Source organism: Geotrypetes seraphini, chromosome 9 (assembly GCF_902459505.1).
Source record: "Geotrypetes seraphini chromosome 9, aGeoSer1.1, whole genome shotgun sequence".
Lineage (NCBI taxonomy): Eukaryota > Metazoa > Chordata > Amphibia > Gymnophiona > Dermophiidae > Geotrypetes > Geotrypetes seraphini.
This window is the reverse complement of record NC_047092.1, coordinates 9,285,425-9,313,238: the sequence shown is the minus strand read 5'-3', so window position 1 is coordinate 9,313,238 and position 27,814 is coordinate 9,285,425. Positions and strand designations below refer to the sequence as shown.

Below are 27,814 nucleotides of genomic sequence, written 5' to 3'. Positions count from 1 at the left end.
AGTTGTATTTCTACTAGTGTGAAGTTCGGAGTCGGAGTCATGGATATCAGAAACTGAGGAGTCGGAGTTGAAGGATTTATCTACCGACTCCACAGCCCTGGCAGAGACTATGAAATCGTAGAAGGCTGACATCATTTAATTTTTGTTACAGGACAGAAATTAGAGAGCAAATGCAAGCCTAGAGTCAGAGACCAGATGGCTGTGTTCTTGGGTTATGTAATAAGATTTTCTGATCCAAGCATTGGCTGAGGCGTCTTTTCCTTCAGTGCTGTGTATGGAATGTCATTAGTAATAACTGTTACAAAAAGAACCGGATCTTTTCCATGTAAAACTTGTGCTACAGATTTTGGATCGCACTGGCACAAGCCCTACGGGGGCAGGCTTAGGAAACTCAAAATGCACTCTCCAGAAGAAAGGAGGCAACGGGGAATATGATGGAAGAATTCAAACGTCTCAATTCCAGTTAAGCACAAATGTGTCAACATTTAGAGCGATTAAACTGGCCAGAAATGGCACAGGAAGCACTGCAAGCTGCTGTATTGCTCCATGGTGCGACCTCACGTGGAGTATTGCGTTCAGTTCTGGTCTCCTTATCTCAAGAAAGATACAGTGGCGCTAGAAAAGGTTCAAAGAAGAGCCACCAAGATGGTAAAGGGGACGGAACTCCTCTCGTATGAGGAAAGACTAAAATGGTTAGGGCTCTTCAGCTTGGAAAAGAGACGGAAGTCTACAAAATCCTGAGTGGAGAAGAACGGGTACAAGTGGATCGATTTTTCACTCTGTCAAAAATTACAAAGACTAGGGGGACACTTGATGAAGTTACAGGGAAATATTTTTAAAACCAATTGGAGGAAAAAAATTTTCACTCAGAATAGTTAAGCTCTTTAATGCGTTGCTAGAGGATGTAGCTGGTTTTAAGAAAGGTTTGAACAAGTTCCTGGAGGAAAAGTCTATAGTCTGTTATTGAGAAAGACATGGGGGAATCCACTGCTTGCCCTGGATCGGTAGCATGGAATGTTGCTACTCCTTGGGATTCTAGAATCTTGTTACCCTCTGGGATTCCGGAATATTGCTATTCTTTGGGATTCTGTATGGAATGTTGCTACTTTTTGGGGTTCCGGAATCTTGTTATTGTTTGGGATTCCGGAATCTTGCTATTCTTTGGGATTCTATATGGAATGTTGTTACTGTTTGGGATTCTGGAATCTTGCTATTCTTTGGGATTCTGTATGGAATGTTGCTACTTTTTGGGATTCCAGAATCTTGCTATTCTTTGGGATTCTGTATGGAATGTTGCTACTTTTTGGGGTTCCGGAATCTTGTTACTGTTTGGGATTCCGGAATCTTGCTATTCTTTGGGATTCTATATGGAATGTTGTTACTGTTTGGGATTCCGGAATCTTGCTATTCTTTGGGATTCTGTATGGAATGTTGCTACTTTTTGGGATTCCAGAATCTTGCTATTCTTTGGGATTCTGTATGGAATGTTGCTACTTTTTGGGGTTCCGGAATCTTGTTACTGTTTGGGATTCCGGAATCTTGCTATTCTTTGGGATTCTATATGGAATGTTGTTACTGTTTGGGATTCCGGAATCTTGCTATTCTTTGGAATTCTGTATGGAATGTTGCTACTTTTTGGGATTCCAGAATCTTGCTATTCTTTGGGATTCTGTATGGAATGTTGCTACTCTTTGGGATTCTAGAATCTTGTTACTCTTTGGGATTCCGGAATCTTGCTATTCTTTGGGATTCTGTATGGAATGCTGCTACTCTTTGGGATTCTAGAATCTTGTTACTCTCTGGGATTCCGGAATCTTGCTATTCTTTGGGATTCTGTATGGAATGTTGCTACTTTTTGGGGTTCCGGAATCTTGTTACTGTTTGGGATTCCGGAATCTTGCTATTCTTTGGGATTCTATATGGAATGTTGTTACTGTTTGGGATTCTGGAATCTTGCTATTCTTTGGGATTCTGTATGGAATGTTGCTACTTTTTGGGATTCCAGAATCTTGCTATTCTTTGGGATTCTGTATGGAATGTTGCTACTTTTTGGGGTTCCGGAATCTTGTTACTGTTTGGGATTCCGGAATCTTGCTATTCTTTGGGATTCTATATGGAATGTTGTTACTGTTTGGGATTCCGGAATCTTGCTATTCTTTGGGATTCTGTATGGAATGTTGCTACTTTTTGGGATTCCAGAATCTTGCTATTCTTTGGGATTCTGTATGGAATGTTGCTACTTTTTGGGGTTCCGGAATCTTGTTACTGTTTGGGATTCCGGAATCTTGCTATTCTTTGGATTCTATATGGAATGTTGTTACTGTTTGGGATTCCGGAATCTTGCTATTCTTTGGGATTCTGTATGGAATGTTGCTACTTTTTGGGATTCCAGAATCTTGTTATTCTTTGGGATTCTGTATGGAATGTTGCTACTCTTTGAGATGCTGGAATATTGCTACTCTTTGGGTTTTGGCCAGGTACTAGGGACCTGGATTGGCCACTGTGAGAACAGGTTACTGGGCTTGATGGACCATTGGTCTGACCCAGTAAGGCTATTCTTATGTTTTTATGTGGCAGCCATTTTGCGAAGGTGCCACAAGGGGCAGAAGTGAAGAGGCCACCCTTCTGCCCACTGGCAAAGTGAGGGTGGGAGGCGTCCACCTCGCCCTCTTTTCCACTCTTCCTGCCACATCCACGCCTCTTCCCTTCCCTTCCCCAGCGAGAGAAGCATCTCAACTTGCTGCTGCCTGCACTTGCTCTCCCTCTGAAGCCACTTTCTAGTCACGGGATCTGCAAGTAATGTCAGTGGAGAGCGCCAAGGCCGGCGTCAGCAGCAGGCTGGAGCTACTGATCGGGCCGGCGAACAGCTAGATGTACGGTGGGGTAGAAGTGAAGGCGCACACATGACAGGGGAGGAGGGGCAGATGGGATCCAGAGCAGTCCATACACACACCCCACCACCTCCTTACTTTGCCATTGCTCCTGCCCCCTTCGGGATCGTAGGACCACAAGGGATGCAGATAGAACCGGGGTGAGGGGATCTGGGCATACCTGAACAGCTGGGGGGGAAAAGGGTCCCGCGGGGAAGGGAGGGAGGGATTTTGCTGCTGACTGAGGGAAGGGAGAGGAAAAAAGGGTCTGTTGTTGGGGAAGTTGGAAGGGGGACTGGGAGCTTGGGAAAGTGGGAGCTTCCTGTTGGAGGGATTTTTGCCATGCGGAAGGAAACCCACCTGCTAAGCACTAATATTTGTCTTATTATTCCCTCTGTAATTCTTCCACCTGACCACTGTGTATTGATGCACCTTTTTGCCAGTTTGTTTGTCTTGATTAGAGTGTAAGCTCTTTTGAGCAGGGACTATCTCTTCTATGTTTTGATGTATAGCGCTGCATATGTTTAGTAGAGCCATAGAAATGATAAGGTAGTAGTAGTGGACAGGGACTCTTCTTTTTGCTTTAAAAATAAAGGTTATGCAATCGGTCCAATATTCAGTCGGGGGCCATATAACTCCTATATGGCCCTGGTTGTATATCGTCCGGGCCCACATAAGCTCCGGGCGGCCAAGTCTCCCAGATTTGTGCACCGATATTCAATGCAGGTGCCCGGACATGGCCTAGAACTGAATATCAGTACATAATTTAGCTGGTGGCGATCAATGCTTTAAAAAAACCGCAGAGTGCCGTTGGCTGAATATGGAGCTGGTTTTCCACAAGAACAAGGGATTTACTCATTTTCATATAAACCATTAAGAACTTTCTACTGCTCAGCCCAAATACCATGACTGATACATCCAGTGGCAAAGAAAATGGTTAGCACAGGGTGACAACTTACCTAGTCGTAACTTCTGGCCCTGCAGATTCAGCAGCTGGTCCCCTATTCCCTCCGTGGAAATGCTGGTGGACTGGACGGAGAGGCTGGTAGAGTAATCTTTGGGCCTGTCTGCTTGGAATTCCAACTCTTTCAGCTCCAGGAAAGTGAAGGGAGTAACAAAGTTATAGGCCAGTGCTAGATTGCGAGCTTTCTCCATTAAGTTCTCTCTCTCTTCGTTGCTGTCACTCTTCAGCCATGCGGTGAACAGCTCCTTGAGATTCAGATAACCCCATAACCTTTCAATATGGTTCCGATCTTTGTTATCATCTTCAATGTCGAAAGAACCTTCATGCTGCCCGGGAAAATCTATGGCCACATCTTTCTCTAGAATGACGTATTTGTTGCTGTTGCTTGCCGTGATTTCAACGTGCAAGCGGTCTGTGGAGGCGTTCAATAGTTTCCCGGCAACCACTATCTCCGATCCGTTGAAGTAGTTGCTAAAGAGATTCTGGGTGATGTATTCCACATTGTCCTCGGCATATTCGATATGGATGTCGGAGAGTAAAGGCGTTCCAATTTCATCATAGAATCTGTAGCAGAAAGGTGGTTGCAAAGATTAAATACACTTGGAACAAATTCAAAATATTTACCTAAAATACAAAATGCTACCAATAGGGCTTCACACTTATTGGACAATGAAAATAAATTTATGGACTTGGTGAACAAGCAATGGAGGCAGCCTTTCCATCGTTCAGTTTATGTGTATAAGATTATATCAATGTACACAGGACTAGATTCAACAAAGGCAGATCACAGTTGGATTCTAGGATGAGCCACACTAAGCCGGTATTCTGTAAAGAGAGCTCTGTGTGGAGCACACTTTATAGAATACGAGGTCAGTGGACATTTTGGCCTGGATTCATAAGATGTATCTAGTGCAGGGGTGTCCAATGTCGGTCCTCGAGGGCCGCAGTCCAGTCGGGTTTTCAGGATTTCCTCAATGAATATGCATGAGATCTATTTGCATGCACTGCTTTCAATGCATATTCATTGGGGAAATCCTGAAAACCCGACTGGACTGCGGCCCTCGAGGACCAACATTGGACACCCCTGATCTAGTGTATACTTTGGAGGAAAAGTCGGAGAGGGGAGATATGATAGAGAAGTTTGTTTTTTTTTATGTTCAATATTTTTATTGAAGTTTTCCAGAACAATGAACAGAGAGAACAAGAAAACAAGATACACCATGATACAGAACTGAGACAGTGTCTAGGAAGAAACAGCGAATGTCACAGGGAATATTAATGATACAGAAAGGAACAGAAATATATAATCAAGGCAGAACTCATACCAAGAATGATATCTAATACATGTCTACAATAGGAGCCCAGATCTTGTTAAAGGTGGTTAAGGAATTAGTTTTCTCAGCAGCTACTTTTAAAATAGGACATGGTTTGTGAAAGGTTCATCTAGTGAGCGCCACCAATATTTTCTCTGGCCAGACGTTTTCATCTATGGCGTATTCTCGACCACGTTTCCAAAGCTAAGTTAACTGTTTTGTTTTTTTCTTTTCCTGTGCACAGTGATGGGTTTTTTCACCCTTTGATAAATTCATTTCAGTGGTGGCGGAGTTTTTTGCCTATGATAAGAAATGAAGCGGTATTGAATGTTTATCAAGTTTTGATTGTGGACTGCTGTTAATTTGAATTTTGAGGCTTTTTCTCCACCTTTTATGGGAAATGCTTATCGGGAGTGTTTAGCCCACCTCTGGCGAGTAATATATATAACTTCTGAATTTTTTTATTTAGTTATTACTCAGGTTTTTTTCTTGAGAGAAGTTTAAATACCTGCATGGCATAAATGCACATGAAGTGAATCTTTTTCAAATTAAAGGAAATTCTAGAATGAAGGGGCGTATAGGATCAAGGTGAAAGGGGATTCGGAAGTTACCTCAGAAAATACTTTTTCATGGAAAGAGCAGTGAATGCTTGGAATGGCCTCCCAGTGGAGGTGGTGGAGATTAGAGAATGACACGGTGAAAAAATTGGTCCCCGTCACCGCCCCGTCCCCGTCTCAACATCCCCGTCACCGCCCCGTCCCCGTCTCACCATCCCCGTCACCGCCCCGTCCCCGTCTCACCATCCTCTTCACCGCCCCGTCACCGCCACTGCCATCCCATTCACCGCCCCGTCACCGTCACTGCTGCATACATAAAAGCCTCAAACGGGTACGATTTTATATACTTTTCTAATATCTCCCCTATGTATCTGCCATTGCCCCCCCCTGTGTCCATATTCCATCCCCATGGCATGTCCCCTTTTTGTCTCTGTCCCTATGCCCCAATGCACATAATTTCCCCTCTTTCTGTTACCTTCCTGTGTCCAGATTTCCCCTATCTTCCTCTTCCATACCAGTGTGTCTCTTCTTTTCAACCCCATCTAGCTTTTTTCCCTCTTTCTTCCCCCCCCCCCCTGCTTCTAGCATCTGGCTCACCTGCCTGTCCTTCCCTTTCTTTCCTGCTGTGGGTTTTTCTTTCCGACTTCATCCCCTTGGCCCAGAATCCTTTTCCCTTTCACTCCCTCCTTACAGTCTGAGCCGGGAACACTAGCGATCGCACGGTCCTCGCAGCCCCCACCCGCCTGCCCAATCGATCCTAGTGTTTAGCCAGCTCTCTCCCTTCTCCTCACCTTAATTTGCAGGCTTTCTTTTTCACCGACCTGCACGCTTTCCCAAAGAGCCGCACACGCGCGGCTGCTCAGTGTTCAATCTTCTGCTCTGCTGCAACTTCCTGTTTCCGGTTGCGTCAGAGCAGAAGATCGAAACTGAGCAGCAGCGGCTCTTTGATAGCGTGCGGGTCGCCGAAAAAGAAAATCTACAAACTAAGGTGAGGAGAAGGGAGAGAGCTGGCTAAACACTAGAATCGATTGGGCAGGCGGGTGTGAGCTGCGGGGACCGCGCGATCCTTCATGCCTCACTGCGGGGACAAGACCCATTCACCGCCCCGCGGGCGGTGAATGGCCTTGTCCCCGTCGCCACAGCGACTGCTAGTTTTCTTCCCCGTTTTCGGCGGTGACCCGCGGCTAAAATGCGGTGGCCGCGGGTAAACCGCCACCGTGTCATTCTCTAGTGGAGATAAAAAGTGTGTCTGACTTCAATAAAACTTGGGACAAGTACATTAGCTCTCTAAGGGAGAGGACAGGATAGCAGACGTCCGGGAAAACCCGGGCATGTCTTCCCGGATGGACTTTCCAAAACCCGGCATTTGTCCGGGTTTTGGAAAGTCCCTACAAGCTCTGACCGCATCTGGAGGGCCTCAAGCATGTGCGGATGACTTCAGATGCATCCACGCATGCTCCAGGCCCCCCAGACGCGGCCAGAGCTCGTAGCAAAGAGAGGAGGCTTTCTGGGGGCAGGGCTAGAGGGTGTAACTGGGCGGGACTAGAGGAGGAACTGGGCGGGGCTGGAAGCGGAACAAGGCTGGGTCATGTGTCCGGGGTTTTCTTTTTTAAAATATGGTAATCCTAAGTAGATGGCATGGTTAGGCAGACTAGATAGGCCATATGCTCTTTATCTGCCTTCATTTTTCTCTGGTTCTAAGAACACCCTACTCTAAGATGTGGTAGTTAAAAATGCTAAGATGTAGTTAAAAATTCATGTAAACCGTTCTGAGCTTCCCTTGGAGAAAAGTATAGAAAAATTGAATGGATTAATAAATAAATAAGTCCAAGCCATTTGTCTTAATCTGGCTTTCTCAATTTACAAACTTAAAAAAAATAAGACAGCTCTTCCACCATTCAGCCCTTCATTAATGATAAACTTTAAAGGTCTCGACAGCTCATTTATAATGACATTGTAGTGAATTTTCATGTTAATCTATCAAATAACTGAATCATGTCTGCAAATTCAGCTTCTACAGGTTCCTTAACTGATCCAAGTAGATATTTAAAAAATGCAATTAGAATTTAATTGAATGTGAAAAGCTCTTATCCCATCTGCCTCCTGGGAGTGATTTGCCTGGTGTTCTAGTTAGAATTAACTCTCAGTTATGTCGTCATTGAAAATGAGCAATGCTACTCTGGCTTTCTATTTCTAACTCATTACAATGTCACAGGACATAAGAATAGCCAAACTGGGTCAGACCAATGGTCCATGTAGCCCAGGTATCCTGTTTCCAACAGTGGCCAACCCAGGTTATAAGTACTTGGCAGGAACCCAAATAGTAAGAACAGAGGAGAGCGACGTGTCTGATAAAGGGGATGGAAAACTTTTCATACGCTGAGAGATTGGAGAAACTGGGTCTCTTTTCCCTGGAGAAGAGGAGACTTAGAGGGGATATGATAGAGACTTATAAGATCATGAAGGGCATAGAGAGAGTAGAGAGGGACAGATTCTTCAAACTCTTGAAAAATAAAAGAACAAGAGGGCATTCGGAAAAGTTGAAAGGGGAGAGATTCAAAACAAATGCTAGGAAGTTCTTCTTTACCCAACGTGTGGTGGACACCTGGAATGCGCTTCCAGAGGATGTAATAGGGCAGAGTACGGTACTGGGGTTCAAGAAAGGATTGGACAATTTCCTGCTGGAAAAGGGGATAGAGGATTACTGCACAGGTCCTGGACCTGTTGGGCCGCCGCGTGAGCTGGTCACGATGGACCTCAGGTCTGACCCAGCAGAGGCATTGCTTATGTTCTTATGTTATGTTCTTATTCCATGCTACTGATCGCAGGGTTCAGAGGAAGGCGACTACAATGGTTGATGGTCTTCATCATAAGGCTTATGGGGACAGACTTAAAGATCTTTGAAGGAAAGGCAGGAGAAGGGAGAGATGATAGAGACATTTAAATCCCCATGTGGTGTAAATGTGCATGAGTCGAGTCTCTTTCAGTTGAAAGAAAGCTCTTGAATAAGAGGGCATAAGATGAAGTTAAGAGGTGATAGGCTCCAGAGTTATCTAAGGAAATACTTTTTTACAGAAAGGGTGGTAGATGCTTGGAAAAGTCTCCCAGAAGAGGTGATGGAGACGGAGACTGTGTCTTAATTCAAGAGAGCGTAGGATAGGCATATGGGATCTCTCAGAGAGCGGAAGAGATAATGGTTACTGCGGATGGGCCATTTGGCCTTTATCTGCCATCATGTTTCTATGTTTCTTTTTTTTAAGTTCCATCTTTTTATTGTATTATTTCAAAAACAGAAATAAAACCATAACATGAACAAATGTAAACATCAATAACAAAAATTACAATTGAGACCGTCTAAATGTATCTAGCAGTGAATATCAAAATTATGATCAAGTTCACAAATTTCCTATCAGCGGTGAGAGGTCAAAAAGGTGAGTATACACAATATGTAAAGCTGTAAAGGCTTAGTCGAGATATTCTATATCTCTATGTCGAGCAATAATCCATAATAGGAGTCCATACTTTCAAGAAAGTCGGGAGAGAGTTAGTTTTTTCCGCAGCAACTTTTTCAAACTTGGCATATAAGCACACTGAGTTCCACCAGTGGGCATAAGAAAGAAGTGAGAAGTCTTTCCAGGAGGATAAAATAGACTTAAAAGCAATGAGAATCAGACAAGCAAACAACCTAGATTCAAATTTATCTAACTGGGATGTAAGAGCAGGAGCACCGTATATAACAACCTCATAAGATATGGGATCAGAAATATGTAGGATCTTACATATAGTGAGCCATATCTTGTTCCAGAAATGTTGTAGAAAGGAACAATGGTATATCATATGAGCATAAGTGCCAGCATGGGTAGTACAGGACCAACATTTATCAGATATAGATGCATTAATTTTGTGCAATTTATCGGGGGTCCAGTACACTCTATGGTAAAGAAAAAGGATTAGCTGAGACATAGCTGAGGATTTCATCGCTTTAAAAGATATCTTCCATATATCCTCCCATTCCGGGATTGAGTCTGGATGTTGAACGTCTCTAGCCCAGATCTCATAGAGTACCGTTGGTGATGTGAATTTCTTTTTATGTAAGATTTTATACCAACGTGATGCTTGGCCTGGGAGAGATTGTAATTGGATCACCCATTGTAGTATAGTAGGTTGATCATTGGAGAGTACATTATGTTTGAGATACGAATTTAGACAATGCGTCAATTGTAACCACTGAAAGTAATGAGTTGGAGATAAACCGAAGTTCTGGATCAGATGATTGAAAGGTGCGAATCCATCAGCGTCTCTCAAATGTTGAATGGACCAGATTCCCAGCCGGCGCCAGGACTGCCATTCAATATATTGGCCCTGTATCTTCAAGTGTGGGTTTCGCCAAACGGGTGCGGCCATGGTTTCACTCCAAGAAAGGGGAGCTTGATCGTCCACAGTTTGCAGCGCAATCCTAGTAGCATTAATGACAGGATTTCCTTTAGTCTTATGATCCGGTTGCAGGAATGGTAAGTATTTTAGGTGTTGTTCACCAAAAAGTTTGCGCTCTAGGATAAGCCAAATTGAAGGATGTTCTTCTATGGATGTAGACAACCACTGGGAGCCCTGTCTACAAATAAAAGCCAAGTGATAATAATAAAGGTCAGGGAAGTTGACTCCACCACAATCCTTGGGGCATTTTAGCTTTTTCAAAGCTATTCGTGGTACCTTCTTGTTCCATAAATATTGGGACATAAGTGATTCAAATTTCTTATAGGATGCCGCCGGGAGAAGAGCAGGTATCATCGATAATATGTATGTAATCTTCGGGATCAGTACCATTTTTAGAGAGTCCAAACGACCCCACCATGATAATTTCAATGGCGACCATCTGGAAGTAGTAGAGTTGATGACCTGGAGTATCAGAGATGTATTCAAGACCAAGGTTTCTTCTATAGAGTCTCCAAAGTAGATCCCTAAATATTTGAGTTTATCCGGAGCATATTTTAGATTCAACTGTTTAATAATATCTCCACATGGCTTTCCCGTCAGCGACATAACCTCTGTCTTGTTTTTATTCAGTTTGTATCCAGATACCTTTGAATAAGCTGCTATATTATTGATAATAGACGGTAAGGAAGGTAAAGAGGCATACAATTGAACGTCATCTGCGTATGCCGTCATTTTGACATGTATTTCATCAATGCAGAGTCCCTGAATCGATGGATCAGATCTCAGGGCAAGAAGTAGAGGTTCCAGTGCTAAGTTGAATAGTAGAGGCGATAATGGGCAGCCCTGTCTTGTTCCTCTAGATGGCATGAATGATTCTGAAAAGACATTATTAATGCGGAGTCGAGTGGAGGGATTAGAGTATAAGACCTTGATCATTTTGATGAAGTCCTTGGAGAAGCCGAACCATAGTAGTGTTTGAAATAGGAAAGGCCACTCCACTCTATCAAAAGCCTTTTCGGCGTCGAGTGACATAGTAATTCCATCAGGTAAGTATGTTGGAGCCAATGAGAGTACGTGAGCAAAGAGTCTTGTGTTGTCACTGGAAAGTCTTCCTTTCAGGAAACCAGTCTGTTCCATACTGATCAATTTTGGAAGTACAGTTTGTAATCTTAATGCCAGAATTTTTGCAAATAGTTTAGCGTCAATATTGATGAGTGAGAGAGGTCTGTAGTTGTGCACCTTCAGTGGATCTTTATCAGGTTTCGGTAAGACGATGATCACAGCTTCAGTGAAGGAGCCCTTAGCGTAACCTGAATCAATGAGAGAGTGAAAATATTCCAACATTAGCGGGAGAAGAAGTGTTTGGAACGCCAGATAAAATTCAACCGTTAATCCGTCTGGGCCTGGAGCCTTCCGTTTAGCCATCGATTGTAATGATTCAGAGAGTTGAGCTAGCTGTATAGGTTGCGTGATAGAGATATTATCATGCTCGTCCAGCTTAGGACCTGATATTTGATCAAGATAGGCTTTGACACTGGATATATCCGGCATATCCGAGGTGTAAAGTTGTTTGTAGTAATCTTTAAAGTGATTGCATATATCCGTACTATCAGTCAAGGTGATAGCAGTATCCGTACATATAGCAGGTATCTGAGTCTTCTCTGTAAGTATCTTCAGATAATTAGCTAATTGGTGCCCTGCTTTATTGTTGGTAGCATAATAAGTTGCAGATTGTAAGAATACTTCAGCTGAGGCATTGGTGCTAAGATGTAAATTGTAGTCATACCTGAGTTTACTAAGTTGGACAGATATATCAGGATTGGTAAGATCTGTAAGGTGAGCTTTTTCCATGATGGTAATTCTATTTTCCAAAATTAGAAGATGTTGTCTATCCTCTTTCTTCTTTTTTGATGCATAAGCGATGATCTGGCCTCTTATATAAGCTTTGAAAGCATCCCAGGTAACTTGCCAGGAGGTATCACTCACAGGGTTGAGCTCGAAGAAATCTCTAATATGAAGATTAACATGATCTATAAACAACTGATCAGATAGTAGGGAGGCGTTGAATCTCCACATTCCACGAGGTTTAGACGGAAGGAGACTATGCAAAGACAATGTAATAGCAGAGTGATCAGAGACTGACAATGTCAGTATATCTGAATTACTCAATTTCTCCACCAAGGAGTAGCTGATGAGAAAAAAGTCCAGCCTGGAGTAAGAAGTGTGGGGTGGTGAAAAAAATGTGAAAGTAGAATCATCTTTATGCAGCAGGCGCCAAGGATCTAGAAGTTTCAATTGGAAAAGCAAATCCTGAAGATGATACCAGGCTTTGGGCTTTTTATAAGGCACTCTTGATTTCCTATCTTTCTCTGGACATAAAGTGAGATTGAAGTCTCCACCTAGAATACACGGACCATCTGAAGAGGCTCCCACTACAGATGTGAGAGTGTCAAAAAAGTCTGGGCAGTCTTGATTGGGTGCATATATGTTATAAAGGTAAAAACAAGCACCATTTATCCGCAGTTTAATTTGAAGCCATCTGCCCTCCATATCATGGGCAGAGGAAACAATTTTGAGGTCCGGCCTCTTACGTATTAAGGTAAGGACCCCATTTTTACGACCCAAAGATGGGGAGAAAAGAGGTGAATATGCCCACTTTGGCGCAATCTTAGAGGCTTCCAGCACATTTAGATGAGTCTCCTGGAAAAAAACTACATCAGGTTGGTGAGATTCAGTGTATTTTAAGATTTTTAGTCTTTTAATCGGATTGTTAAGGCCTTTCACGTTCAAGGAAAAAAGGGTATCCTGATACATCACTCGATTTGCTATATATGGTAGGAAGACAATAGTATACATAATTAACCTCTCATTAGCTAATATCATCAGGTCAGATCTTGTAAAGGTATGTGTGATAAGCACTGCAATAACAAATATAAACTTTAAACAGTCAACTAGCATACTGTGGGTCAGCAAACAGTGAGAGAAAAGTCACAGGTACAGCAAACACAGGAAAATACTGAGCATCATATATAAAAACCATACATCTCAAATCAATAAGGCATACAAAGCATCAGGTTTTGTCAATCAGGGTAGGATTCACCGATTCAATGAAATCAGCTAGTGCTGAGGGAGAGTGATAATCCTTAGTCACGTTGTTGTGAGTCACCCGCAGGCGTGCAGGATAAAACATTCCAAATTTAGCCCCCATGGACTTGAGCTGTGGACGATATGATAGAAGCAGCTTCCTCCTTTTAGCAGTTTCCTTGGCTAGGTCAGGCAGGATGAGGATTTTGTTACCTTCAAAGGTGAGAGGTGCATGCAATTTGGCTTGTTGCATGATTTTGAGAACTTGTTGGTGTTTTAGCAGAGAAACCAATATGGGACGAGGATATTTCTTGTGAACAACATTAGGTTGTGGCAGCCGGATGGCATTATCAAATTCAATTTTAAAACCATCATTCATTTTCAATAGCTGAGGTAAAAGTACTGCCAAAAATTCTGTAAGATCGCAGGCTTCCCTACCATCCGGTAGTCCCAGCAAACGGAAGCAGTTCTGTCGTGCTCGGTTTTCAGCAGCCTCAAGTGCCCTTTCGAGTGCTGGGATACGGGCAGTTTGTTTCTGTAAAGTTTTAATGGACGCTTCTGCTCCCACAAATCGTGATTCTAGCTCACCCACTTTTGCCTGAGTAGAGGCAAAATCTTCTTTCATGGAGGCAAAATCTGACCTTAGATCGTTGACGTCCTGCCTCGTGTCCACTAAAAGTTCACGGATTGAGCGCAGTTCTTCCAAGATGGCGGCGGAAGCCGCGTCTTCAGGTTTAGGGAGAGGTGTTTTGCACGGGGAAACAGGTTCGGCGCTTTTTCTTTTCGACGGTTTGCTCGTCGCCATGGTATCCCGATGAGTTCCCTTTCTCGACCCGATCACCGCCGGCGAAAGCACTGCGGGTTTGATGCTCCTTTTGATTGTTTTATTGAGACCAGCGCCGGAGCGAGTGCAGACCGCAACTTATCTCATCAGGCTCGCTAGCGCCCCCCCCATGTTTCTATGTTTCTAATTTAAAGTATGTCCATGTAATTTCATTGAGTATCTCCTGGTCTTTGTATTTTTTGAAAGACGGGCATTAGTTATTACTGTCATGGATATGAAGAAGATAGTGTGAGCTTCATAGGTGGGAACCAATGTGCAGGCAGTGAATGAAAAATGACAAATTCTAAACAGGACAGAGCAAGCCTGACTTGAAGGGCACAGATAAAGGAGAAAAACCTGCTCTCTGCCCCGCTCTCCGATCTCCTGCTCTGGCCGCCCTAATCTCCTGCTCCATAACATAACATAACTTTATTTTTGTATCCTGCCACAATCAAAAGAATTCTAGGCAGTTTACTCAAGAGAGAAAAACTGGGCAATCAGTGAAGTACAATATTAAAATGAGAATACAGCACATTAACTAAAAAGACAATAAAAATTTAAGTAAAAGCGGTAAAATTATTATATTAAGAATAAAAACATCGAATTAAGTCCTCCCTGCTCTCTGCCGCCCTTCCCCACAGCACGAGCCCATGGTTTTAACCCGCGGGTTAAAAGTGGGGCTGCACTGCGGGGAAGGGCGGCAGAGAGCAGGAGAATTGAGGCGGCAAAACCCAGCATCCCTGCAAGTTTCCCAAGTGCCCGTGCAAGGCGTGTTGTGAGCTTTTTTTCTCCTTTTCTGCCATTTAAAGCATCTGAAGCACTTTTATGGGCCAAGAATGAGTGCTGGCAACCCCTTTGCCTGGGCTCAACGCTAACCCGGCTAAACGCTGTTCTAGTTTTCGTTATTCATTGCATTCACCCCCCCACTTCCCCCCTCCACACACACCCCCGGGGCTACTCCAGAGATCATGCGCAGACCATCTACAGGAAAAGCAGTTGGTCTGTGCATGAGTCATGATCACTCACTAGCAATCCGTGTGGTCGGTGGGAGACGTTCCTCCAATCGCCCCCATTTGCAAGCAGAGCCTTGGCAAATTGGTCCGCCTGCCACGGATCGGGCACGGAGAGGCAGGTTAGTGAATCTAGCCCATTATGTTTTGTAAAATCGAAAGAACCAGGCAAAGAGGGTAACCTTCAATTAGAAGGCTGCACATATTTAAAACAACCATGGGAATGACGCCGGAGGACCTTACCAGACTAGCACAAAACTGATTTCTTTTTAGATCTGTAATTCATCAAATCACTAGGACTCAAACACATGTCGATGGCACCTAATTAAAACCATGGCCTACATTTTTGGCACTTAGGGTCCTTGAGAGCCACGATTCTGTAAGCAATGCCTGTTGGTGATTGACACGTGGCAGACAGCGTTTACAGAATCAGGGCCCGAATGTACAGATGACACCTATAGGCGAAGAGAGGCCAGGGTTACCAACCCCTTTAGCTGGGCAGCTGCAACTTCATCCTCTTGGATACGGCGCATCATGCCGCAGTTCTCCAGTGATAACTTCTCAAGCAGCTGGTAGTCGACATCATTGCCAATCCCTAAGGTGAAGAGACAGATCTTCTCTCGCATGGCGTCCTTTGCGTTGCTCACGATGCTTGAGGAATCTGTCACCCCTACTGTGGGTCTCCCGTCTGTCAGAAAGATAATCAGGGACACGCTCCTCTCGTGCCTGCCGTTCTCGGCGATGTAGTCGTTCAGTAGCTTTGCACTGATCTGGAGACCTCCATTGATATTGGTACCTGGGTAAAAAAGATGCAAAAAAATGAACTGAAAGAAATGGTCCTATTCTAGGGCTGTTATTAAGAAACACATCACAATTTCTGTCATGGAGAGTACCAGGACTGCCATAGGTAGGGTTACCAGACGTCTGGGAAAACCCAGACATATTCTCTTGTTAGACGACTGTCCGGGGTCCTGGACAGACTTTCCAAAACCCGGCATTTGTCCAGGTTTTGGAAATACTCGACGAGCTCCGGCTGCATCTAGAGGGCCTCTGAGCAAGCGCGGATGACATCACACTCACCCACGCATGCTCCAGGCCCTCCAGACGCGGTTGGAGCTCATCCGGAAAAAGAGAGGAGGCTTTGTTGGGGCAGGGCTGACACGGAACAGGGCGAGGCTGGAGGCAGGACTGAGTGAGAATGGGTGGGGCTGGAGGGGGAACGAGTTGGGATCATGGTAACCCAATATGGACCATAGGCTGCTGTGTTAAAGAAACCAGCCTCTTCCTTGTCAAGCTGGTTCAAATGATCCATTCCATGGAAGATGACAAAACCAATCAACATATACAGGCAAAACAAGTCAAATTCAAAGAGTTCAGAGATGCAAACAAGCTTTAAATCATACATTACTATCAGAGTATTCTGAAGAAGATATTTTCAGCTGGAATAAGCATTAGCAAATTGCGTATTCAGCATTTTCTTAAAATTTATCCTCCCAGTACAGAATCGTAGGATACCAGGCAGGGCATTCCACACTTGTACACCAGCCACAGACATCATTGATGCTCTAATCCTAACATGCATAATCGATATTCTCCCCTCAAAATTTAATTTCATCCCATTTGCAGATCTAAGCTCTCTTCTCAATTTATAAATTTCAAAGAATTCCTGTATAATCTTTGGAGAAGCATGACACAATGTCTGATGGATAATCGCAAGAATCTTGAACTGCACTCTTTGATGCATGGGTAGCCAGTGCAATTTTTTCAACCCAGGAGTTATATGCGTGCTCCTTGAAACCCCTGTGATTAATCTTGCAGCAGAGTTGATAAGCCTTACCGGACTAGCACAAGATCTGTAATTCATCAAGTCACTAGGACTCGAACACGAGTCGATGGCACCTAACTAAAACCCTGGCCTACATTTTTGGCATTTAGGGTCCTTGAGAGCCACGATTCTGTAAGCAATGCCAGATAAGATTTGCAATGCCCTTTCGCAACTCCCAAGTAGAGTAAGTTACAACAATCCACTCTACTCAGGATCAATGCTTGAACCACGCTACGAAAATCAAATGCAGGTAGTATTGGCTTCAATCTATAGAGCATTTGAAGTTGGGGTTTGTTTGTTTTTTAAATTAGAATTGGCGCTGCTGGGTCAGACCCGTGGTCCATCATGCCCAGCAGTCCACTCACGCGGCAGCCCTCTTGTCAAAGACCAGCGCCCTAACTGAGACTAGCCCTACCTGCGTACGCTCTTGTTCAGCAGGAACTTGTCTAGCCTTGTCTTGAATCCCTGAAGGGTGTTTTCCCCTATGACAGCCTCCGGAAGAGCATTCCAGTTTTCTACCACTCTCTGGGTGAAGAAGAACTTCCTTACGTTTGTACGGACTCGATCCCCTTTTAACTTTAGAGAGTGCCCTCTCGTTCTCCCTACCTTGAAGAGGGTGAACAACCTCTCTTTATCTACTAAGTCTATTCCCTTCAGTACCTTGAATGTTTTGATCATGTCCCCTCTCAATCTCCTCTGTTCGAGGGAGAAGAGGCCCAGTTTCTCTAATCTAAGACCAGCGCCTAACTGAGAGTAGCCCTACCTGCGTACGCTTTTGTTCAGCAGAAACTTGTCTAGCCTTGTCTTGAATCCCTGAAGGGTGTTTTCCCCTATGACAGCCTCCGGAAGAGCGTTCCAGTTTTCTACCACTCTCTGGGTGAAGAAGAACTTCCTTACGTTTGTACGGAATCTATCCCCATTCAACTTTAGAGAGTGCCCTCTCGTTCTCCCTACCTTGGAGAGGGTGAACAACCTATCTTTATCTACTAAGACTATTCCCTTCATTATCTTGAATGTTTTGATCATGTCCCCTGTCAATCTCCTCTGTTCGAGGGAGAAGAGGCCCAGTTTCTCTAATCTTTCTCCTGATTGTTTTCAATATTTGATTTTCCATTGTCAGACAACTATCTAAACACACTCCTAAAATAGTCATCTCCAGCTAAAATTGTCTCTTTGACCTTTCACCACCTTTTCTTCGTCATACTTTGTCCAGTGAAGAAAGATTTATAGTATCAAACTATAGCTACTACTACTACTACTATTTATCACTTATATAGTGCTGAAAGGCATATGCAGTGCTGAACATTTTGACATTTAATAGACGGTCCCTGCTCGGAGGAGCTTACATTTGATTAATAGTTCTATATCTTCTTTGTCGTCGGTGCAGAAACAGATTTCTTTAGTCATGACTCTGAAGTACTTAACCAATCTATTAGTTAACCTCAATCCGCTTTTGAATAAATACATGAATGGAAAAACAACTTTCCATACTTTCTAAATGGATGCCGCTGAAATGTCCATACAGTTAAAGAGCATGCACTTCCTGTTGGGAAATCCCATATCCTCCCATCCTGTACAAATCAAAACTTATCCTAACCATCAAAAGTTTTGAATAGCACATTTCAAAGCCCTGCACAAGAGATCCGACTAAAATCTTTGTATTGTATCCAAGTACAGTATACGGTATAAATTCATGAACACTGCATCGCCTGCAAATATCAGGAGACTTCCTCTCTCTTAGGCAGAACTATTGACCTATTCCCTATGGTATCTCTTCAAAATATTCACACACATTCTAGATTTACCAAGCAGGGGCTGGGAGCTATGAGTTTACATGGACAGGCATAGATGAGCCAATATTTCATTCTTAGGGGGGGATTAATCTATCTCCAGCTTCCTCTTATCATTTTTTCCTCTTGTGTGCTTTCACATATTACATAGTAAATGACGACAGATAAAGAACCGAATGGTCCATCCAGTCTACCCAACCTTACCCTCTCTTTAAAATACTGATTTTAATTTTCCTTCACAATTTCTGGGCCAGAACCCAAAGCTCTGCTCGGTAATGTGCTTAGGTTCCATCTACTGAAGTCTCCGTCAAAGATCTCCCCAGCCCATCTAAACCATCCCAGCTGTCGAAGCCCTCCACAGCCTATCCTCAACCAAACGGCCATGCAAGTCTGCCCAGTACTGGCTTTAACTCTTCACCATTTACTATTATTTTCTGAATCTAGATCCTCTGTGTTCAACCCATGCTTTTTTGAACTCCATCACCGTTTTCCTCTCCACCATCTCTCTTGGGAGTGCATTCCAGGCATCCACCACCCTCTCCGTAAAGAAGAATTTCCTTATATTGCTCTTGAATCTACCACCCCTCAACCTCCAGGCAAATCAATCCGAAGGATAGAAAAGATACAGTGGAAAATGTGTGCGGCCACTATCTCCCATCCTGTTTACAGGAGAACTGGAGGAGTGAGTCCAACTTTATAGGTTCGTTGACAGTTATGGAGGGAGGTGTATTCTCCTGTGTTAAAGATGAAGACCTTCCAGGGGGTTTAATTAAAATTTGGAGCCGAAGAGTACACAGACGTAAGGAAGTTCTTCTTCACCCAGAGAGTGGTAGAAAACTGGAACGCTCTTTCAGAGGCTGTTATAGAGGGAAACACCCTCCAGGGATTCAAGACAAGGTTGGATAAGTTCCTTCTGAAACAGAACCAACGCAGGTAATGCTAGACTCAAATAGGGCACTGGTCTTTGACCTAAGGGCTGCCGCGTGATCGGTCTGCTGAGCACGATGGACAACTGGTCTGATCCACCAGTGGGAAATCTTATGTTCTTATGTACCTCAGTCCATGCATGCACGAACAAACAATAGGCCAGTGTATCGCAAACCATGTGCCCCACGAGATTCCAGGCGAGACGCTGCATTAGGCAGTTTCAGATTTGTTGTTCGTTAGATCTCGAACAGTATGAATCTCTCTTTCACTCGGCTGTGAATAACTTCCAGCACTTACGACTCATTGATTGCAGACCAGCCAGCAAACTTTCTTTACAACAATATGGTTCTACTTTTAGAAACTATTCAGCTAGGCAAATCCAGCCACCACCTCCTATCAAAATAAATATTGAGGATTGCAATTAAATAAGCCATTTCCTTTTCAGTGTCTGCATTAACCTGCTGGGTTGCTGGACAACAGAACTGCTTTATTGGCTGCATTGTTCAATTTCCTTTATACTGAAAAGTTAATTTGTGATGAGTATTGGAACTCTTCCCAGCATGTACTGGAGAAAGTCTGAAAATCTCCAGGTGGCAGGTAGGGGGATGAGAATGACCCCAGTGGTCAGTGGCCTACTGGGATGAGATTTGACCTCTACCCCTAACACTTGCTGTGACCTTGCCAAATCACGTTCTCCTTCCGCCCAATGTGCAGCGGCAGCCAAAAAAGCAAACAAGATGCTAGGAATTATTAAAAAAGGGATGGTTAACAAGACTAAGAATGTTATAATGCCCCTGTATCGCTCCATGGTGCGACCTCATCTCGAGTATTGCGTTCAATTCTGGTCTCCTTATCTCAAGAAAGATACAGCGGCACTAGAAAAGGTTCAAAGAAGAGCGACCAAGATGATGAAGGGGATGGAACTCCTCTCGTATGAGAAAAGACTAAAGTGGTTAGGGCTCTTCAGCTTGGAAAAGAGATGGCTATGGGGAGATATGATTGAAGTCTACAAAATCCTGAGTGGAGTAGAACGGGTACAAGTGAATCGATTTTTCACTCTGTTGAAAATTACAAATACTAGGGGACACTCAATGAAGTTACAAGGAAATACTTTTAAAACCAATAGGAGGATATTTTTTCACTCAGAGGTTGTGGTAAGGACAGATAGCGTAGCTGGTTTTAAGAAGGGTTGGGACAATTTCCTACATATTCTGTTATTGAGAAAGACATGGGGGAAGCCACTTTATGCCCTGGATCGGTAGCATGGAATGTTGCTACTCTTTGGGGTTCTAGAATCTTGTTACTCTCTGGGATTCCGGAATATTGCTATTCTTTGGGATTCTGTATGGAATGTTGCTACTCTTTGGGGTTCTAGAATCTTGTTACTCTCTGGTATTCCGGAATCTTGCTATTCTTTGAGATTCTGTATGGAATGTTGCTACTCTTTGGGGTTCTAGAATCTTGTTACTCTCTGGGATTCCGGAATATTGCTATTCTTTGGGATTCTGTATGGAATGTTGCTACTCTTTGGGATTCCGGAATCTTGCTATTCTTTGGGATTCTGTATGGAATATGGCTACTCTTTGGGATTCCGGAATCTTGCTATTCTTTGGGATTTTGTATGGAATGTTGCTACTCTATGGGTTTTGGCCAGGTACTAATGACCTGGATTGTCCACCATGAAAACAGGCTACTGGGCTTGATGGACCAATGGTCTGACCCAGGAAGGTGATTCTTATGGTCCCCTTTTACTAAGCACATAAGCATTGCCTCCACTGGGTCAGACCAGAGGTCCATCATGCCCAGCAGTCCGCACACCGCGGAGGCTCATCAGGTCCAGGACCTGTGTAGTAGTCCTCTATCCGTACTCTTCTATCCCCTTTTCTTCAGAAAGTTGCCCAATCCCTTCTTGAACCCCAATACTAACTAGAAACGCCTTCACCGGATCAGACTTTAGGTCCATCTATTTTGGCGACCCGCACACGCGGAGGCCAAGCCAGGTACTCCCAGATGGAGACCCTGATTACCCATATCCCTCAATGTGATTTGCAAGGAGGTGTGCATCCAACTCACGCTTGAAACCCAGAATGGTAGTCTCCGTCACCACCTCCTCTGGGAGAGCATTCCAAGCGTTCACCACTCGCTGTGTGAAATAGAATTTCCTGACATTTGTCCTGAGCCTGCTGCCCCTCAGCCTCAGTCCATGACCTCTTGTCCGTGTCACTTTTGACAATGTGAACAACGGTGTTTCTTGCTCAATTTTATCGAATCCATTCAGTATTTTATAAGTCTCAATCATATCTCCTCGCAGTCTCCTCCTCCCGAGGGTGAACAGTCCCAGTCCTTCGAGTCGTTCTTTGTAGCTCAAATTTTCCATACCTTTTACTAGCTTCGTGGCTCGCCTCTGCACCCTTTCCAGCAGGGTTATATCCTTTTTTAGGTATGGAGACCAGTGTTGGACACAGTACTCCAAGTGTGGTCTGACCATTGCTCTGTAAAGCGGCATTATAACGGCCGCCGATCTACTTGTGATCCCCTTCTTTATCATACCTAACATTCTGTTTGCTTTCTTTGCCGCCGCCGCATATTGAGCCGACGGCTTCAGGTTCCTGTCGAATGCTTTCTGGAAGTCCAAGTAAATTATATCCACCGGGTCTCCGTTGTCGATTAGTTTGTTCACCTTCTCGAAAAATTGAAGTAAATCGTCAAACATGACTTCCCCTTCCTGAAGCCATGCTGACTAGCTCTCATCAGGTCATGATTCTCCAGGTGTTGCACTATGCTATCCTTGATTAGTGCTTCAACCATCTTCCCAGGAACCGACGTAAGACTGACAGGTCTATAATTGCCTGGTTCTCCTCTCGATCCTTTTTTGAAGATTGGGATGACATTCGCTATCTTCCAGTCATCAGGTATTTGCCCGGTTCTAATTGACATGTTAGCTAGGGTTTGTAATAGTTCTCCAATTTCTACCTTTAGCTCCTTTAATACTCTCGGGTGAATTCCATCCGGTCCGGGGGATTTGTCACTTTTCAGTTTGTCAATCTGATAGTATATCATGTCCAATTCCACGTTCACTGATGTGAGGCTATCCTCTATGTCACCCATGAATACCCTTCTTGTTTCCGGTATTGTTGTTGTGTCCTCATTGGTAAAGACGGAGGCAAAGAATGAATTTAGCCTATCTGCAATTTGTTTGTCTTCTTTAATGCACCCTTTCCTTCCTTGGTCGTCAAGAGGGCCAACTGCCTCTCTTGCTGGTTTTTTCCCTTTTATATACCTGAAAAAGGGCTTGAAGTTTTTGGCTTCTTGCGCTATCTTTTCCTCATAGGTTGTTTTGGCGTCTCTTACCACCTTGTGACATTTCTTCTGGTCGACCTTGTGTCTAATCCAGGCCTCGGTTGTTCGTTCGCGTTTCCATTTCTTGAACGAGTTCCTCTTATCCCTTACCGCATCCTTCACCCCTTTAGTTAGCCAAGCTGGCTCTCCTTTGTTCTTTTTTCGCCTTCCTTTGGATATCTGCGGGATGTAGAGATTCTGCGCTTCGGTGATTGTATTTTTTAGTAGGGACCATGCTTGATGTACCGTTTTCATTCTGGCTGTCTTATTCTTGAGCCGTTTTTTTACCATGACTCTCATTTTGTCATAATTCCCTTTTTTGAAGTTAAAGGTTGTGGTTTGGGTCTTGGTTTTTTTTCCCTTCCCAATGCCAATTTTAAAATTGATCATGCTGTGATCGCTCGTCCCCAGGGGGACCAGGATTTCCATGTCTGATGTTCTCCCAGTTAAGCCATTGAGGACTAAGTCCAAGGTTGCGGAACCCCTTGTTGGTTCTCCCACCATTTGTTCTAAGAAGCAGTCCCCTATTGTTTCCAGGAACATCGTTTCCCTGCCGCAGTTCGAGGTTCCTAGGTTCCAGTTGATCCCTGGATAGTTGAAGTCTCCCATGATTGTTACATTTCCCATTCTACATTCATGGTTGATTTCCTTCATCATTTCTTCATCTGCTTCTTCTGTCTTTCTTTCTCTCAACAACTCCAGTCCAGACACATCCACCGCTCATATCCCCCCCCCCCCCCCCCCCCGGTCTAGCTTTAAACATGGCTTTCTTCCCTCTAGAGGTGGCTGGTAAAGTTATCAATTCATATAAAACTGCCTGTACTGAAGGAGTTTGGGACTGGTTTTCCTAAGTGTTGAACTAAGTTTTCTCTTTAATAAAATACTGAATTATGTGGCTTCCCAAAGTGACCTTTCAGTACTACTCCCGGAACCTTCCCCTTACCTTTTCTGCCCCCCTCTGACATCACTTCCTGTTTCCATAACGGCTGAATGTGGCAAAGGAAAGGCTCCGAGTAGGGCACGGGCAGTGTTATATCAATTGCTAATGCTACCAGCTGCCTCTAGAGAAGAAAGCCACATTTAAGGGTAGATCAGGAGGGGGGAGATTGAGAGAGTGGGATGCTACTGAACCGTGTTTGGTGGGGGGGCTGAAACAGGTGGGGAGCAGCTGGATCACGATGGTAGTGGCGGGGCTTGAAAAATGGAGGAGCTTCTGGATTGCAGATGGAGAGGAGAGAGCAGACCAGAGCACGAGGTAGGGGAGTTTGAAAGGAGGGAAGCTGCTCCAAGTGTGAAATATGTTAGGTTCAGCACTGTCGCAATCAGAGAGAGGCTTATGAAGCCCTAGCAAGTAAAAGCCCATTTGAACAGAGCTGGAGGATGGAAAAGAAAGAAGCTGCCAACTCCTTGTGACTCTGAGCAAGTCACTTAACCCTCCAGTGCTAGGGTGTAATTAGAGAGAAAGAGAGAGAGCATGTGCATAGATGTTCATACCTCAGAATATGTGTGTGCGAGTATGCGAGTGTGAATGTGTGTGTCTGAGTGTGTATAAGTGAATATGAGTGAGTGTGAGTGTTTGTAAGTGTGTGTGTGTGTAAGTATATGAGTGTGAATGTGTGTGAGTGAGTGTGTATAAGTGCATGTGAGTGTGTGTGTGAGTGTAAGTGTGTGAGTGTGAATGTGTGTGTGTATAAGTGCATGTGAGTATGTATGTGAGTGTGATTATGTGTGTGAGTGTAAGCAAGTGTGTGTAAGTATGTGTGAGAGTGCGTGTTTGTAAGCAAGTGTGTGTATGTATGTGGAATGTGTGTGTGTGTTTGGAGTGTGTGTGTGAGTATGAATGTGTGTGTCTGAGTATGTATAAGTGCATATGAGTAAGTGTGTGAGTGTGAGTATGTGTGAGTGTTTGTAAGCAAGTGTGTATGTAAGTATGTGAGTGTGAATGTGTGTGTCTGAGTGTGTATAAGGTATGTGAGTGTGTATATGAGTGTAAGCGAGTGTGTGTGTAAGTATGTGTGAGTGTGAATGTGTGTGAGTGTGAGTATGTGTGTGAGTGTTTGTAAGCAAGTGTGTGTGTGTAAGTATGTGTGTGAGAGTGCGTGTTTGTAAGCAAGTGTGTGTGAGTATGAATGTGTGTGTCTGAGTGTGTATAAGTGCATATGAGTAAGTGTGTGAGTGTGAGTATGTGTGAGTGTTTGTAAGCAAGTGTGTGTGTAAGTATGTGAGTGTGAGTGTGTATAAGGTATGTGAGTGTGTGTATGAGTGTAAGCGAGTGTGTGTGTAAGTATGTGTGAGTGTGAATGTGTGTGAGTGTGAGTATGTGTGTGAGTGTTTGTAAGCAAGTGTGTGTGTGTAAGTATGTGTGTGAGAGTGCGTGTTTGTAAGCAAGTGTGTGTGAGTATGAATGTGTGTGTCTGAGTGTGTATAAGTGCATGTGAGTAAGTGTGTGAGAGTATGTGTGTAAGTGAGTGTGTGTGAGTGTTTATAAGCAAGTGTGTAGAGTGTGTGTGTGAGTATGAATGTGTGTGTCTGAGTGTGTATAAGTGCATGTGAGTGAGTGTGTGTGAGTTTATGTGTGTGTCTGAAAATGCATGTGAGTCTGTGCGAGTGTGTGGCAAGCAGTGGAACTACCTCCGTTAGGTGATATGTGATAGATGAACTTCTTGGCATCCCGAATAGTATTTGAAGTAACTTTCACCAGACGATCCTCCTGCCAGACTTTGATTCGATTGGAGAAAGTGATAATATTAAAGTGGTCCACTCGTCGCAGGTCCTGGAGAATAGTGAACAGAGCTTCTCGGGTCTGGAAGAGAACAGAGTCACTCATTTACATCAACTCGGGAGAACAAATCCAGCAACCTGGTGCCTGGTCACCCAAAGGGAATTTCCCCCCTAACCAATACCTGGCATCAGACTGAGTTTTGACACCCATTTGCTTGTCCTAACAATCATCTTGTCTAGGGTTACCATATTTTTGACCTGAAAAAAGTGGACATATGACCCCACCCCACTTCACCCCAAGCTCCGCCCTTGCCCCTCCTCTGGCCCAGCCCCCCAGAAGCTTGTGTGGCAGGGCCAGTTTACAAGGAATCTGGTGGCTCTGCCCCTCTTACCTCCTTGCTGCTGCAATTCTATTTGGGGGAGGGGCTGCCAGCAGCTCAGCGACGTAAGCCTGCTGCCGTCGGACTGCCCCAGAAGCCACCTCTCTGCAGCAACATCCTGTTCCCATAGAGGCGGGACACGCAAAGAGGCGACTTCCAGGGCAGACTGACAGCAGCAGGCTCAAAGGAAATAGAATTGCAGCCGAGGAGGTAAGAGTCACCAGATTCCTTGTAAGCAAACCTGGACAAACTCGACAATTTTATAAACCCATTCGGACGTCCGGACAGTTCTTTAAAAAGAGGACATGTCTGGGTTTTCCCAGATATATGGTAATCCTAACCTTATCCCCATCTAATGGTTAAGCTGTATTGTAGAAAAGCATTAGCGTCATAATTATGTTATTTGAACGTTCTGATCTGTGCTTATTAGGTGTTTCATAAGCATTATGCAACATTGTACGAGGGGGGGGGGGCTGAAAAGTTCTCAACCCAACCAAGAAGAGAATGACATGGAAATGGCTCAATCAATGATCTCAAACAATGTCAAAAGAGAGAATTTCGTTTCTGCAAATTGGCACTTAACAAAATAAGAGAACACTCTTTTCAGCCACAGAGCCAAAATAACGCTCAGAATATAGGAAGTTGGTTGGTTGACCTGTGAACTTTTCAGCACCCCCTTGTATGTAATAAAAGTGAGCCAAGTATAGGACAATCAGGCCATTGTGACATCACTGGTGAGGTTGTCTCTTAGGCATTGGTGGAATGAGGCATTATGACATCACAATCTCAGCTCTGGAATGTTGCTCCAGGGAGGTGCTGAAAAGTCCTCAGCCCAGCCAATAAGAGAATAAAGTGGATATGGTTCAATCAATGATCTGAAACGATGTCAAAACATAGAATTTTGCTTCTGCAAATTGGCATTTAAGGAAATAAGATGACACTCTTTTCAGCTCCAGTGGCAAAATAAGGCTCAGAATTGAGGAAGTTGGTTGGTGGGGCTGAGAACTTTTCAGCACCCCCTGGTATGTAATAAAAGTGAGCCAAGCGTAGAACAATCAAGCCATTGTGACATCACTGATGAGGTTGGCTCTTATTGGTGGATTGAGGCATTATAACATCACAATCTCGGCTCTGGTTACCAGAGACTGAAACTCTTCTCACTACCAGGAAGTGCTGAAAAGTTCTCAGCCCCAACCATGAAGAGAATGACCTGGATATGGTTCAATCAATGATCTGAAACGATGTCAAAACATAGAATTTTGCTTCTGCAAATTGGCATTTAAGGAAATAAGATGACACTCTTTTCAGCTCCAGTGGCAAAATAAGGCTCAGAATTGAGGAAGTTGGTTGGTGGGGCTGAGAACTTTTCAGCACCCCCTGGTATGTAATAAAAGTGAGCCAAGCGTAGAACAATCAAGCCATTGTGACATCACTGATGAGGTTGGCTCTTATTGGTGGAAAGAGGCATTATGACATCACATTCTCGGCACTGGTTACCAGAGACTGAAACTCTTCACACTACCAGGAAGTGCTGAAAAGTTCTCAGCCCCAACCATGAAGAGAATGACCTGGATATGGTTCAATCAATGATCTGAAACCAAGTCCAAACGTAGAATTTCGTTTCTGCAAATAAGATGACACTCTTTTCAGTTCCAGTGGCAAAATGTCGCTCAAAATTTAGGAAGTTGGTTGGTGGGGCCGAGGACTTTTCAGCATCCCCTCATATTATATTTCTCTTATTTGAATTTTAAATATGCATATTTGTAATAGTTTCATT

At 44.0% G+C, this 27,814-nt stretch overlaps 1 protein-coding gene across 1 annotated transcript in view; it reads right to left on the bottom strand.

The window, feature by feature from the left end:
* ITIH5 (inter-alpha-trypsin inhibitor heavy chain 5) overlaps positions 1-27,814 on the bottom strand; it is a 137,812-nt gene that overhangs the window by 31,232 nt on the left and 78,766 nt on the right. Inside the window, exons 8-10 of the mRNA XM_033958849.1 lie at positions 25,568-25,739; positions 15,542-15,851; positions 3,830-4,398 (exon numbers count right to left, since the gene is read on the bottom strand). Coding sequence (XP_033814740.1) covers positions 3,830-4,398; positions 15,542-15,851; positions 25,568-25,739 — 1,051 coding nt within the window. The remainder of the gene's footprint in view (positions 1-3,829; positions 4,399-15,541; positions 15,852-25,567; positions 25,740-27,814) is intronic.